This window comes from Octopus sinensis, linkage group LG4, assembly GCF_006345805.1.
Source record: "Octopus sinensis linkage group LG4, ASM634580v1, whole genome shotgun sequence".
NCBI classification, from domain to species: Eukaryota; Metazoa; Mollusca; class Cephalopoda; order Octopoda; family Octopodidae; genus Octopus; species Octopus sinensis.
The window spans coordinates 127,347,244-127,363,932 of NC_043000.1; the positions used below are offsets into that span (position 1 = coordinate 127,347,244).

Here is a 16,689-nt window from a genome sequence, read left to right on the forward strand (position 1 = left end):
CACTGTATGTCTAAGTGATATGAACTCACAAGATTTTGGTCAGCATCCAGTACATAGTGTAAAGTAGTTAGCACTAAGAAGGGCAACCAGCTGCAGAAACCGTGCCAAAGTAGACAGTGAATCATGCATGATGCAGTCCTTGAACCTGTTGGATTCCATCAAACCATCCAACCCATGCCAGTATGGAACATAGACTTTAAATGATGATGACAGTAAGGAAGGGGACTTTTTCAATGGCTAAGCCAGAGGAAGAAGCATAAGGCTCCATGGTCCTTTCCCAGATTTCTGAGAATAATGAAAGGAAAGGAAGAAGTTATCTTTAGATTGGATTTTTGATCACAACACTTGCAACATACTGGATCCTACCAAAGGTACCTAAGCCTCACATAGTGTGTTAAACTGAGTGATAAGTTAAGATATCTCCAACCCTGAAGAACTGGAAAGAACTTTCCAACAAGCTTCAGCACAATTTCTGTCCACCAAATTTCTCTCTCAAGGTTTTGGTGGATCCATGACAATATTAAAACAACACTTGCCCAAGGCACCACACAACTGAATCAGCATTGTTGTAATAAAGCAAACCAGTTAACAACATAGTCACAACCTAGCCTGCACTCACATAAGAGTCAACAGGCCTGCAGCTTAATCAAATAAATATGTTGTTACATGAAACAGGATCAAAGGAATGGTCTAATACCATACTTTAGGCTAACCTAACACTTGCCAGCAAGGGAAAAGGGACATTAAAACAATGATTATGATAAATGTGTATGTGTGTGTGTGTATGTGAGAGAGAGAGAGAGAGAGAGAGAGAAAGAGAGAGAGAGTGTGTGTGTGTGTGTGGTAGTGAGGTATGTATAAGTGTGTGTGTGTGCATGTGTGTGCATATGTGAGTGACTGTATGTGTATGTGTGTGTGAGTATGTAGGTACAGGAATATATGAGAGTATGTGTGAGTGTGTGAGAGAAAGCTTGAATGTCTATTAAGACTTGCTAATATATACACACACACACACACACGTGTGGGCACACATTCGGAGCATGTTAAGGCAGACATTTATTAGTTTATGATAAACTTCTTGAAAAAAGTCATAAATTTTACTTGGCGTGTCTTTTCACCTCAGTGTGTTATCTGTGCCATTTATAGAGATAGAGAAATGTCTCACAGCCAGACATTCTCACAGAATCTATACTACTGGCTGATTTTATTTTTTAATTTATACTACCTAACTTTTGTAATTTTGATGGGAACTGATAAAATAGTAACCATAAAAAAAATAAATAACACATTTCAGAGAATATGAATTAATTATGTGTATCTGTGTGTGTGTGATACTCCATCTAGTGAGAGTGAGAGATAAATGTGTACATTAAATGATGTATATATATATACACACACAAACACGTGAGTGTATGCATTTATATATATATAAATATATATATATAAACATACATGCACACACACATAGAGAAAGAAAGAAAGAAAGAAAGAAGGAAGGAAAGAAGGAAAGACTGATAGATATTTAGCATCTTACAACAAGGTTAAGTATAAATTCTCATGTAGAATTAATAATAAAATGAAATTTCATATATTTCATATTAGAAGAAAAATTTCCTAGTAATCTAACAATCGTCAAATAATAAGACACCTCAAAGAATACAAATTAATTAATTCTGTATGTGTATATTTAGCCACTACAATAAGGGTTAGTGTGTATTCTCGTGCTGAATTAAAAATGAAATATTATTTTGTATTACAAAAATTTTCCAGTAATGCACCAGTATAATTAATAGTGTGTCTTCATCTCTCTGTCGGTCCATTCCCAACATGTACATATAAAGTAATTAGCTGCTATTGTACTTTCACTATATCTGAATTTCATGGAAACAGCGACAAGTTGTGATACTTTCATTATTTCTGTATTTCATGTTAACAGTAACAGGTTGTTTAGCTAAATACAGTGTAGAACAAATACACATGCAAGTTGAACAAACTATGCATAAATTGTATATAGCCTTATGTATTCCATTTGTGCCGTATTACTGAGTAGAAATGTACATAATAAGCTTCCCTGTTCAGGTGTGCATGTTTATGTATAATTATACTTATAATGTTACACACACAGACACATTATACACACACATATATACACACAGAGAGACACATACATGCACACACACAGATACATACATACATATAAATGTATGTACATACATCTCTGTAACTTATTGGTTTGGCAAAAGAGACTGATAGTATGTGGTTTAAAAAATATGTACTGGAGTTGGTTTATTTAACTAGTCACTTCATGGCAGTACCCCAGCATGGCCACAGTCCAATGACTGAAATAAGTGAAATATATATATAGTGTGTGTGCGTGTGTGTGTATATAAAGGATGGGGTATTCTATCAGTCTCTTTTGCTGAACCACTAAGTTACGGGGACATAAACACACCAGCATCGGTTGTAAAGTAATGTTTGGCGGGGAGACAAACACAGACATACAAACATACATATATATATATATACATATATACGACGGGCTTCTTTCAGTTTCTGTCTACCAAATCCACTCACAAGGCTTTGGTCAGCTTGAGGCTATAGTAAAAGACACTTGCCCAAGGTGCCATGCAGTGGGACTGAACCAGGAACCATGTGGTTCAGAAGCAAGCTACTTACCACACAGCCATTCCTATGCCTATATATATATATACTACATGTATATATATATATATATATATATATAGTGTGTGAGGGCACATAGCATAGTAGTTGGGGTATTGGGATCATGATTGCAAGATAGTGGTGTGTTGTGTTCTTGAGCAAAACACTTCATCTGCAATCACTTTGACACATGACAGGTTGTTCACTGCGTGCCTGTTCAACCAACAACAATTTGCTGCAGGGAATGAGCTAATGTATGGTACATACATTTGATCACTACAAACAGATCATTTGTGTAGGTCATTCAGCAAGAAATTGCAGAACCATCTTCCTCTGACTATGAGAAACTACCATCAATCAACTATATCTATATATATATATATATATAAAATACAGGGGTTTATGCAGGATTGTAAGGACTTATGGACTTATTTGTACCCGATCAGAAAGTTGAACTGTGAACTTTTATACTTCTTTTTTCTTCTTTACTCCTGTCCTCTATGTCATCATTTCATTAATCTATACCCTTCTCATTTTCCCTATTTGTCTCTGATGACAGAATATCCCATACTCTGGGATATCCCAGAAACAGCAGTAAGACTTTGAATTTTTTCCAATAATAATAATGATGTATATGACTTGAGATGTTTGCCTTGCCTTAACATTTGTTGTCCTCATATATAATATATATATATATATATATATATATATACATATATAAATATATATATACATATATAAATATATATATACATATATATACATATATAAATATATATATACTCTTCACTTTATACTCTTTTACTTGTTTCAGTCATTTGATTGTGGCCATGCTGGAGCACCACCTTTTTAGTCAAGCAAATCGACCCCAAGACTTATTTTTGTAAGTCTAGTACTTATTCTACCAGTCTCTTTTGCCAAACTGCTAAGTTACGGGGACGTAAACACACCAGCATCAGTTGTCAAGCGATGTTGGAGGGACAAATATAGACTCACAAACACACATATATATAAATATATATATAGTATGTGAGGGCACATAGCATAGTAGTTGGGGTATTGGAATCATGATTATATATATATATACGATGGGCTTCTTCAAGTTTCCGTCTACCAAATCCACTCACAAGGCTTTGGTTGGCCTGAAGCTATAGTAGAAGACACTTGACGAAGGTGCCACGCAGTGGAACTGAACCTGGAACCATGTGTTTCGTAAGCAAGCTACTTACCACGCAGCCACTCCTACGCCTATAGCTACTTACCACACAGCCTCTTCTATGCCTATATATATATATATATATAAAATAATATGTTACATTACTCGATAGTCAAGTCAAAACTCTGAGTTTCAGATGCCGAAGTGGGAATCCACGACATCTCTTCGGTTATCTGGCTATTTGAAAACACTATGAAAAAATACCGTTATACAAAGGGAAATTACTGTGTTATAACTCTGCTTGCCTGCGTACTTATACATCGCTTGCATTTTTCGCCATAAAAATTACATAAAAATACATGAAAAATATATAAAAAATATATAAAAATATACATAAAATATATGATAGAAGGTGTGATGAGGTAAAAAAAACCCTCTTGGGACATAACATAGAAAGCATGTTCTATCTGTTTTCTTTAGGGGACCAAAAACGTAACAGAAATTTAGTCACGTGTGGACATGATCCAAAAAGTTCTGTCCTTGTGTTTAGACATGTAGTAGGGTCTAAGCTGCTTTTCCAGATAAGCCATCTCTCCATGTCGCATAGACCGCACCTTTCGCTGCCGTTGGTATAGGGCTTACATCTGGCCAAAATCTTCCAATGTATGTTATAATCGACACCTTTATCTCTTAAAGACCAAATATGATTAGATAATTGTGTCGCTTTTCTTTTGTTCCAGTGCCTAAAGCTCAAAGTGTGGTTATTGAACCTGGCCTTGAAGTTACCCTCTGTAAGGCCCATGTATTTTTTTGTCGAAACGGTGTCTTTAGTGGTTATAGAGTCTACGGTAGCTTCATATATGATGGTCTTGGACATGCAAGCTCCATTTAGCGGGCACAATTCTTTATTCCTGCATGAACAGCTGTTTTCTTGTGTTTTTTGTATGTTATGTTTGATTATGTTTTTAAAATTGGTAGTGGAACTAAAACTAATTTTAAAATTGTGTCTATTGAAGAGTTTCCTATAAGTATGGTTAACTGGAAAATGTCTATCTATCAGTGCTAGGAAATATTTACCTATATTGAAGGCCACCTTGGGTGAGTAAGGGGGCGTAAACCAGATGACCTTCCTATTTCTATTATTCCTTTTCCTTACTGTTGGGCTAGTAATGGGTGTATATTTTATTTTTTCGCTAAAACCACTATCTTTTAAAGCCTTATTATAAACTGGGGCAACACTATTGAAGATGTCCTTATCAGAGGAGAGGCTAGAAATCCTCTTACTAATATTTTTAACTAAATTTTTGAATACTATAGGGGGATGGCATGAACCTACATTAATATAACTTAGTCTATCATTGGGCTTCCTATAAGGCTTATAAATATTCTTATTAAGATCTAAGGAAATGTCTAAGAAATATATATATATATATATACATATAGTGTAATTTGTATACATATTTTATTAAATACTAAAGAAAAAAAGTATATTTTATTCAATTTATCCCTTTCAATACAGTATGCTCCAAGTAATTTACTACAAAAGAAGATATTTATCATCCATGGACTTTCTCTGGGTACTCACTAGTTTAACAAATAACTTCTATTCTAACAAATAGTTTAACAAATAACTTCTATTCTAAAAGCAGAGAGAAAATATTCCCAAAGCAAATATCAAAAGTGGAATATGAGGTACCTGAAAGAAAACTAGGTGATACAACAAGCCAACATTAGTCTTTAGAAAGACAAAATGTAATGTAATGGAGAGACCAACAAAATAAACAGTTTTTTGAGGTTAGTCATAAAAGTCTATAACAACACACCTATTTAAGCATATATATTCACCATTGTATCAGTTCACACCAATCCTTGTTTGGTTATTGTGTTTATATGAGCTATATTTCTTCAGAACCAGCAGACATATAACAACAATTATTTATTGTACCAATGTGACATGAATCAACAATGAAGCCTTCTTGATAACCATTTTCCATTTGACTGTATTCTCTGCTATATGAATTCAGTGAATGTCCATGGTATTTATCTTCCTTTCGCGTTTACTTATTTTAGTCACTGAGCTGTCGTCATGCTGGGGCACCGCTTTGAAAGGTTTCAGTCAAATAAATCAACTCCAGTACTTATGTCTTTTTTTTTCAGTCTGGTGCTTATTCTATCTGTCTTTTTACAGAACTGCTAAGTTATGAGGATGTAAATCAACCAACGCCAGTTGTCAAGCAGTGGTGGCTAACTAACACACAAACACACATACATGTATATACAATGGGCGTCCACACAGCTTCCATCACTAAATTCACACACAAGGCATTAGTTGACTCAGGGCTATATTGCCCTAGGAGCCATGCAGTGGACTGAACCCAAAACCACATGATTGTAAAAAAAGTTTCTTAACAACAAGGCCATCTTATGCCTATTATAAATTTCTTACTTTTGGAGCTGTAAAGAGTAAAGGGGTAAAGAACCCTTCAGTCATGAATCAGCATGGGATGCACCAAGGACATTTCCCTCCAAGATATAAGTCTGGACAAGGCTGCTTTGGAAAGACCAGCAGTTGCCCATGCATACCAGTCTCCCCTCTCCATGCCACTGGTGTTACTTATTTCTTTTTTGCCCACAAGGGGCTAAACACAGAGGGAACAAACAAGGACAGACAAAAGGATTAAGTCGATTACATCAACCCCAGTGAGTAACTGGTACTTAATTTATCGACTCCAAAAGGATGAAAGGCAAAGTCGACCTCGGCAGAATTTGAACTCAGAATGTAACAGCACACGGAATACTGCTAAGCATTTCACCTGGCATGTTAACTTTTCTGCCAGCTCACCTCTCCATGCCACTGATGTTGTCCAAGGGAAAGGCAAAGGCTGATACAGCTTGGCGTCAGTAACTCGCAACTCATTTCTTCAGCCGAGTGAACTGAAGCAATGTGAAATAAAGTGTCTTGCTCAAAAATACAACACAGCTTTGGCTAGGAATCGAACTCACTACCTCATGATTGTGAACCTGATGCTCTAACCACTGGGCAATGTGCCTCCATTCTGGAGTTGTACTAATCTAACAGCTGACTTGTTTAGAGAATGTGTGTTGCAACTAAAGCAACTACATCATGAAAAAGCCATACTCGCTATTTTAACAACACACAAAACTATGAAATTCATTGTAGATTTATTTTATGAAATGTAAAATTTTGTTGCACAACTGCAACTTAGTCACTGACACCATTTCCCCATAGAAGTATATAACGATCAGATTGCAGTAATGTGATAAAAATGTTTGATACCACATGAGATAAATATAAATTTAGAACAAAAATCAATTTCATGAGGTGTCAATCTTTTGCTGCACAACTGTAACCTGGTCACTGAGAAAGTTCCATGTTAGTCAGAACTGTGTTAGTCAGCAGAACGCAGATGTACAATAAAAATCTTGATACCACATGAAATGAATTTAAATTTAAAATTAATTTAACAGCAAAGTGTGTTATTAGACGGTTAGTATAAGATGGTGAGATAACAGAATTGTTAAAGCATCAGAATAAATGCTTTGTGATATTTGTTCTGACTCCTTACATTCTGGGTTCAAATCTTGTCATGGTTAATTTTGCTTTTCATCCCTCTGGGGGTTGACAAAAAAGTTTCAGTTAAGTACTAATGTCAATGGAATCAACTAAGCTCCCTCTCCGCAATATTGTTGACCTTGTACCCACATTAGAAACTATTAAATAGCAAGTATAGCTCTTCCACAATCATCATCATCATCATTTAACATCCGTTTTTCCATGCTGGCATGGATTGGATGGTTTGACAGCAGCTGGAGAGCTGTCTGGGCTCCATTTGTCTATTTTGGCATACTTTCTACAGCTGGATATCCTTCCTAATGCCAACCACTTTACAGAGTGTACTGGGTGCTTTAAAGTAGCTCTGGCACAATGCAGGACTGGCAAGAGAACTTTTACGTGTCACTAGCACAGGTGCTTTTATGTGGCACTAGCACAGGCACCTCTATGTGGAACTGGCACAAGCTCTTTATGTGACACTGTCACAAGTGCTTTGTGTGACACCAGCATCCATGAGCCCAAAAGATTAGTATCTCTCAGCTGAGAGAAGAATATTCTCTGTGCTATTCATAAGCATTTTCTTTCATTGTATTTTTTTGATGGCATGTAAAAAGCATTTATTTTTTTTTTAAATCTTTAAAAAAATCACCCCAGGTCCCTAAATGTGAAGTTCAACATACATTAAATGCTTTGAAGTACTAAAACCTTTTCTCCTTGAATATGCACTGCTGAAAATGGGATGTGTCTAATATGCCTGAGTATCTTTAATGCCATCAAAAATGGTACTTTGTTTTATTCTTTTACTGATTCCACTTATCGGACACTAACCATCCTGAGGTATCTCTTTCAAAGGTTTTAGTCAATTACCATATTTTAACATATATAAGGAACCCTTTTTGTCAAAAATTAGGTTTAAAAAATATGGGAGTTTCTTATACATGGATAGTATTATAATCCCTTACGAGAACCTTTGTTCCAAATTTTAAGTCCCCAAAATCAGGGTTCCTGATACACGTTAAAATATGGTATTATATCAGCATTATTACTTCCTCTGGAACTTATTCTATCAAGGAAAGGCAAAATCTATTTGAATGTAAAGAGGTGAAACTAGATACAACATTGCTTATCAAAACATTCTTCCCTATACTTTTTTTGCATGAGACCCACAAGAATCAAAATACTAAATCACTTTAGAATAGGATTAATCACATAAAACCATTTGTTTTCATATTTCTGTTGAAATATACTACCTTCATCATCATCATTTAACGTCCGTTTTCCATGTTGGCATGGGTTGGACGGTTTGACTGAGGTCTGGAGAGCCAGTGGCTGCACCAGGCTCCAATCTGATTGGGCAATGTTTCTACAGCTGGATGCCCTTCCTAACACCAACCACTCTGAGAGTGTAGTGGGTGATTTTTACATGCCACTGGAATGGGAGTCAGTCAGGGGGTACTGGGTTTCAATTAATTTGGAAAACAATGAGGAATTTAGTAAAATAACTGGCATTTTTAAGTTGGTGTTTAGAACAAATTCATATAAAATTTGGATAGATGAGTTTAACCCTTTCATTACTGTATTTATTTTGAGATGCTGTGTTTCTTTCAGTTACTTTAAATATAACAAAGAATTTAGTAAAATAACTTAGTTATTATTCAGCTTGTGTTAGGAACATAAATTGTGACTAAGGTTTGGTGGAAGGTTTTAATTTAAAACTTATGAAAACAAGACATTTGTACTCAGAACCAGAGCCGGTTTCAGCCAGGTTGGTAATGAAAGGGTTAATTCAGATCACTTTTGAATTAGAAGTTTATGTCCTAGAACTAGGGATGGTTTCAGGCAGGTTCATATCAAAAGAGTTATGAGGTTCATCCAACTAGCATGTATAAAATGTTCAGTTTCTAGTACAGTCTCAGGTAAATTTAAACCCTATGAATGAAACAGGATAGCTGTAAACGGTTTGGAACACTACCAGAGTGAGTGTACCTGCTCCTGAGTGGTGATCTTAATTCATCACCCAGTCTGGCACAACTAGCAGGCAGCTGGGAAACTATAACAGATTCAACTGTGCTGCAAATATTCAGACCAGGTCTCTGATTTCAAGAGGAGAAAAGAAAGAAGAGTTGTGGAGGAGGAAACAGATGAGGAGGCAAGAAGGGAGCGGCTAGGAGTGGGGATAATGATTGCAGCAATAGCAGTGGTGGTGGTAAAGATTGAGTAATTTGTTTCAAGGTGATTGAGGAGGAATTAATTATAAACAAGAAAATTTTAAATGATGAGTTATATATGAAAACCAGAGATCAAATTGTCAAACTCAATTCAGGAGTAATGTATATACATATATATAAAAGCAAGGTCTATTAACCCTTTAGCATTTAAACCGGCCATATCCAGCCAAAAGTATTCTGCCTGTTTTATGCTCAAACTGGACAGATCTGGTCTCTCACGACAACCCTACAATATCGTTTTAAAAATTAACAGCTACCTCATCAAAATCTCATAGCTACAAGATAATGCATGATTAGTTCAAAACAATATGGATAAAAAAGCATTAATCTTGGCAGAATAATGCGAACACTAAAGAGTTAAATGTATTTCATACTGATTATAACCTACCAAAGCTCATTAAGGGGTAAAAGACATAAAAAGAAGAACAAAAACCAAAAAGTAACAAAACACTAAAAAAATAAATCTAACCTCAATGGTGGTTAATTGCTTCTCTGGTGTCTGTCCAGTGTCTTTTTTGACTTCAGTCAGTTGACATTCCTTCTGTTCTAACCAAGTGCTGAAGTTGTTCAGTCTGCTGTAGTATTGTGACCAGTGATTAATGGTACCTTCCAACTGTACAAGTTTTGATGTCAGACGAGAATAGACATGTTCCAACTTTTGATCAATCATAGTTATTTCTCGTTTGAGTGGTGCCTGCCGTTCCTTACTGGCACCTTCGCACAGCAATGAGTTCAGTTTTTGCATTTCACTAAGACCATCTCTCAGGTTCTCGATAGTTTTCTTCAGATCCTAGAAAGGAAAAAAAGAAAAAAAAAAGTAATAAATTATAATTAAAACATCTTAATAGGGAAGGGGTTAATGAGTAAAATAATAAATAGAATAGTTATGTGGTGATGGTGGTAGGGTTAAGAAAAGTAACAAATGGTATCTTAAATATTTCCATCACATGGAAAATGAGCAATATTTGAGATAAGTGGCTGTGTGGTAAGTAGCTTGCTTACCAACCACATGGTTCTGGGTTCAGTCCCACTGCATGGCACCTTGGGTAAGTGTCTTCTAATATAGCTTCGGGCTCACCAAAGCCTTGTGAGTGGATTTGGCAGATGGAAACTGAAAGAATCCCATCGTATATATGTATATATATATATATATATATATATATGTATGTGTGTGTGTATATGTTTGTATGTCTGTGTTTGTCACCCCCAACATCGCTTGACAACCGATGCTGGTGTGTTTACGTCCCCGTAACATCGTGGTTCAGCAAAAGAGACCATTAGAATAAGTACTAGGCTTACAAAGAGTAAGTCCTGGGGGTCAATTTGCTTGACTAAAGGTGGTGCTCTAGCATGGCTGCAGTCAAATGACTGAAACAAGTAAAAGAGATCTACTCTAATTCATTAGCAAAATATTATCAGGAGACTATATTTACTTATTTAGATGATGATGATGATTACAACAGAGATGTTGTTGAGGTTGGTGGTTATGGTGGAGGTGGTGGCAGTGATGATGATGATGATGATGGTGTCAGCAATGACAGTTGTGGTAGAGGAGGTGATAAGATTATGACAACAATGTCAAGACAATGATGATTATTATGATATAAATATATAATAAAGAAGACAAAGACGAAGAAAAAATAGCTAAGATATGTTTTGCAAAGAAATGGACATATATATAACTGTGTTGTAGAAAAACAACATTAATAATATTTAGTAAAGAGAAGTAGCTTCGACTGAGAATTGAAACCAAATGAATTCCAGTCACAATGTGCCTCTAAGCTACATATTACCCACAAACTGCGTCAGAATTAAATAAGAAATTGAGAACTCCTTTATTATCTCCTCTGTGATCAAAACACTGATGAAATCTTAAAATTGAAATACCATTCATTAATGTGTTTGACAAGCAACATGGAACAATATTCTATAAACAATGCTTATCAAGCTTCAATAAATGCACAACGTATGCATGGGTGAATTGTGCCTGTAATTCAAAGATCCAGCATTGTTACATTTGGTGTCATGTTGATTTAACCTGAGAATTAGATTGAAGGTACACATTTGTGGATATGCAATCATTTGCATATTAATTCCTGCATGGGGTACACTGAGGTGGGAAAAGTTGTAATAGAGACAGTAAAAATATCCGAGGCTGAGTCATGAGAGGACTTTGAGCTTAAACTGGACTGACTTTGGATCAGTCCATAATGTATTCCAGCCATTTACCCCATTAAAAGAAGCCCCGTTCTACATCTAGCATTAAGAACTTGGCTGAGGTTCTTTTCTCTCTACCTCTCAGAAGAAAATAGTTTACTGATCTCCTAAATCCAGTCACAATAAAATCTTTTGTTGTTTTGAATGCACTGGGGTCGATGTAATCAACTTAATCCCTTTGTCTGTCCTTGTTTGTCCCCTGTATGTTTAGCCCCTTGTGGGCAATAAAGAAGTAAGAAATATCCGTCGAATGTAAATAATGTACATAATTCCTCATCTCTTAAATATAGAACTGTATTACCAGGAAGTGCATTACAACCAGCAATGTATGACAACATCCTATAATATGGTTGATGCAGCAGTACAATTACAATGATCTAGGGTTATATAATCTAATGTGCCTATCTTTTTTGAGCTGGTAGGGTATTGTATATAAGCATGCAATGACTGTTATCGAAATTTGAGTGACCATGTAGAAGCTTCATTGCCAACTTATGCAAGTGTGTCTATAATTGCATAACTGGACTATTAAACCTAAATTATGGTTTTAGGTTCAGTATTCAGATGGTTGTTAATTCTGATGGGTGTTGACAGTCCTCAGTGAATGTAATACACACACACACACACCACACACACACACACATATATATATATATATATATAAATTGTCAGTAAATCATAAATCTGAAAGAGAAGCACACTATGTTATAGAGCAGTAGATGTCCATATGTATATATATATATATATATATATATATATAGAGAGAGAGAGAGAGAGAGAGAGAGACATACGCTTTCTCTGTCTCATCATCATCATCATTGCCCTCTACAATAGTGATTGTTAGTATGGATTGGCAGAGTCATTATATTGTCAGAATAAATGGTTTGCACTATTTTCTCTGGTTCTTTATGTCCTGAGTACAAATCCCTACAACATCAACTTCACTGTTCATCCTTTAAGGGTTCGTAAAATAAAGTGCCAATTAAGCATTGGTATTGGTGTAACCAGCTAACCCTTACCCGACAAGAAGTTACTGGCCTTAGGCCAAAATCTGAAATCATCATATATTATTATTATTATTATTATTATCATCATTATTATTATTATTGAGTGAGAGAGCAGTGCATGCCATCAAAGTGACACTGGGGTAAAATATATGAAGCCCAGTATACCCATCATGACTGATAAGGGTACACCAGGCACATGCATCACAACCATATATGCATGACATGGTGATCTCATATCAAGATAAACAAGGTATGACCTTGTAGGTGGGGCCCAGCTAGAATTTTCTTCAGGTTGAGTAGCCTATCCTATTCAAAAGGTCCCTGAATAAGGGTTGTTTAAGGATATTGAACGAAACACCCTTGTTTCCAAGCAAAACAGGTACATGACAACACTTCCAACAGTCAAGATCAGAAGCCATGAGAGTCAGTGTCTGGTACTGCATCAAGGCATTTATTATTATTATTATTATTATTATTATTATTATTATTATTTTCATTATTATTATTATTATTTTCATTATTATTATTATTATTTTCATTATTATTTTCATTATTATTATTATTATTATTTTCATTATTATTATTATTTTCATTATTATTATTATTATTATTTTCATTATTATTATTATTATTATTATTTTATTATTCTTAAGTTCGACTACCACTGAGGTCAAATGCCATTCATCTTTCCAAGGTCAACAAAATAAAGCAACACTCAAGTACTGACTCAATCGTTATTATTATTATTATCATTATTATTGTTGTTATTATTATTATTATTCCAATAACAAGTGAAATTATTCTTATTTTATTATTACATACTGTTATATAATATACAACAAAGTGTAGCTCAGAATATCTTGGGTGTGACCACTGCTTTATTTTTCTCCTTTTGTATTTTTTCTATTGTATTTAAAGTACAGTATACAGTATTAATCTCTGTATGCTGTGTAAGACACAGAGTTCTGGTTATGTATTCACTTGAATCTCTTTATAATCTTTCTCAAGCTACCAATTACTATGGATGATAGTTTTATGTTTGAAATCCCTCCATTGTAGACATCACTATTTCCATATCTTTAATTGAAATAATTTCACCAATATTATTTTGGGATACATTGTCTGTTGGAATGGATATATCGGTTAGAAGACATTCTTTTTGTTGATTGTCTTCATCACTAATACCCGGACAAGTTGTTTTAATCTACCTGTCTTTGTTAACCAGCATGTTCTGCAATATATTCCAAAATAATCTATAGAGGTCAGAACTGAGAAAACATCACAAATGTATGTGCAGCTGTGAGGGGAAATCATTGAATTGCCATCAATGAGTTATCAGAGAATGTCCAGATTAGTTACATTTCAGTTCAGTCCATTATCATTGAAGATTTGGGTATGAGATGTGTGTCTGCCAAGTTTGTGCCAAAACTACTTACAGCTGACCAAAAAGACACAGGGCTTTCAGCTGGACAAGATCTTCTTGATTGTGTCAAGAACGATGAAAAGTTTTTGAAAACTTTGTATAAGCCTCTGAGCAGGTATCACCAAGCTTTTAGCAAAATTTGATGCAGATTCTCTGCTCAACTTCCTCTGTCGTGGACAATGTGATGATCATACGCTACACATGCTCCTTCAAAGCACTATTGTAAACAGCAGAAGTGAGCTAGAACGTTTAAACTTTGTACACATGCACAGCAGAGTTCATAGTCACAATGTGTCAAGCAGCTTCACTCTGCGTGCTTTAGTTACATTACTATGGCAACAATCCAGATACTTCTTGATCAGACCACATATATATAAAAGATACAAGGAGTTTTCGCGAGGGTGACTCAAACTAATAGGTATAAACTCTGAGTGCTCAAGTAGGTATGCCATTAAAATTCTGATTTGAACTGCACTTGAAGTTGTGGTTTTGTGACTGCTTTATTCAAAGTGGCTGGAATTGGTTTCCCCTTGGGTTGGTATGTATAGGTTAAAGTAGAAAGGAAAGAAAACCAATTTGGCAAGACTTGACAGGGATATTTAATTTAATTTAGCTGTATAATGAATATCGAGGTCTAATGAAAGATATTTATATATATATATATATAATATAATATAATATAATATAATATAATATAATATAATAAATGCGAAAACTAATTTCTGTGTGTCACACTTAGACCTCCTCTCTCACTATTCAATGACACTCCTACTATTCTTTATGATGGGGTGAATGTAATAGCAGGCATAGAGATCGTGAGGGCAGTGGCAAAGACAGAGAGAGAGAGAGAGAGAGAAGGAAAAAAAGAGAGGGAGTAAAAGAGAGAGACAAATAAATTTTGGAAGAGTTGATGTTTGATTAAAAGTAGTAGTGTTGATGGTGGCAGTGGGGGTGAACACTCATTTTTGTTTTATTTTTTGCTTTCAATACACACACACACACATATAAAATACGCTTTAATTGAAATAAAGTTTCCCCAAAATTAAACAAATCTAATATAATAAATGTGAACACTTATAAGTGTGTCACACTTATTCAACTTCAATAAATCCTTTCTACCGGAATCACTAGGCCTCAAACTTTGGAGGAAGGGATTAAGTCGATTACATCGACCCCAGTACGTAGCTGGTAGTAACTTTATCGCCCAAGAAAGTCTGGAAGGCAAAGCTGACCACAGAAGAATTCAAACTCAAAGCTTAACAGTAGACAATATACCGCTAGGCATTTCGCCTGATGGGCTAACAATTTTTGCCAGCTCGCCACCTTACTATAATATAATTATAGTAAATGTGAATGATAGTGTGTCACACTTTTTCAACTTTACCCCTAGAGGCCATAGCCCGACATATCATATCATTTTGGAATCAGGCTGACACTCCATGAGTATATTAAAAACATTCCAGGCTGAATCCGGACCCGCAATTGTGAAATTTTGGATTCCCAAGTTTACATTATTGTAATTGTTTTTGGTGATTTTTTTTATGTGACTTTTTGTGACAAATGTTTTGTATGATAACAATTTTTATAATCTAAAGGCTAACTCTGTGAATAAATTAAAAACATTCTGGGCTGAATCCGGACCCACAATCCTGAAATTTTGGATTCCTATGTTTTCACTATTGAGATTGTTTTCAGCGATTTTTTTTACATGATTTTTTGCAACAAATATGATCATCATTAGCATATAACTCTGGAGGAAGCAATTGCAACACATTCTCCAAAACAAGTCTGTTTGCAGATTTTCCTATTTGGGGTCAGATGCTTAAAAGCAATGCACTAACTTAAAAGCTGCCCTATCGTGCAGCTTTTAAGTTAGTATACTCACACACACACATGTGTATATGCATACAAGGATATATTTTTTATTGACAAATGTCATTGACACACATGCAGATGATGTATGTACATTTATATATATATATATATATATATATATATGCATTATAGATATATGTGTTTGTGCGAATGTTTTTGTACAATTTTGAACCATATTTTATATAGTGTTCAAAATTATAAAAAAAAAACATACATACACACACTAACACACATTTTATACATATATACATTTTTATACATATACACACACATATATATATATAATGCACACACACACACACACACAAATATATATATATATATATACAAATTGAGATAGGGGTTTCAAATTCAACCCTCCATGGGATAACATATATCCAATATAGTAGTGGTTCAATAAAGTATGTGATTGGGTATCATCTGGTAGTTGATGAATGATTTAGATGTATTTCTCCATTTTCTTATTTTGTATATATATATATATATATATTCATGTACATATATCATCATATACATGTGTGCTATTGACACCTGTCAATAGGAATGTG

The 16,689-nt window shown here is 34.8% G+C and overlaps 1 protein-coding gene across 9 annotated transcripts in view; it reads right to left on the reverse strand.

The window, feature by feature from the left end:
• Positions 1-16,689, reverse strand: part of LOC115210341 (nesprin-1) — an 870,646-nt gene that overhangs the window by 568,999 nt on the left and 284,958 nt on the right. For all 9 annotated transcript variants that reach the window (XM_036502466.1, XM_036502469.1, XM_036502465.1 and 6 more), the window contains one exon: positions 10,089-10,409. In XM_036502466.1, the coding sequence (XP_036358359.1) occupies positions 10,089-10,409 (321 nt within the window). The remainder of the gene's footprint in view (positions 1-10,088; positions 10,410-16,689) is intronic.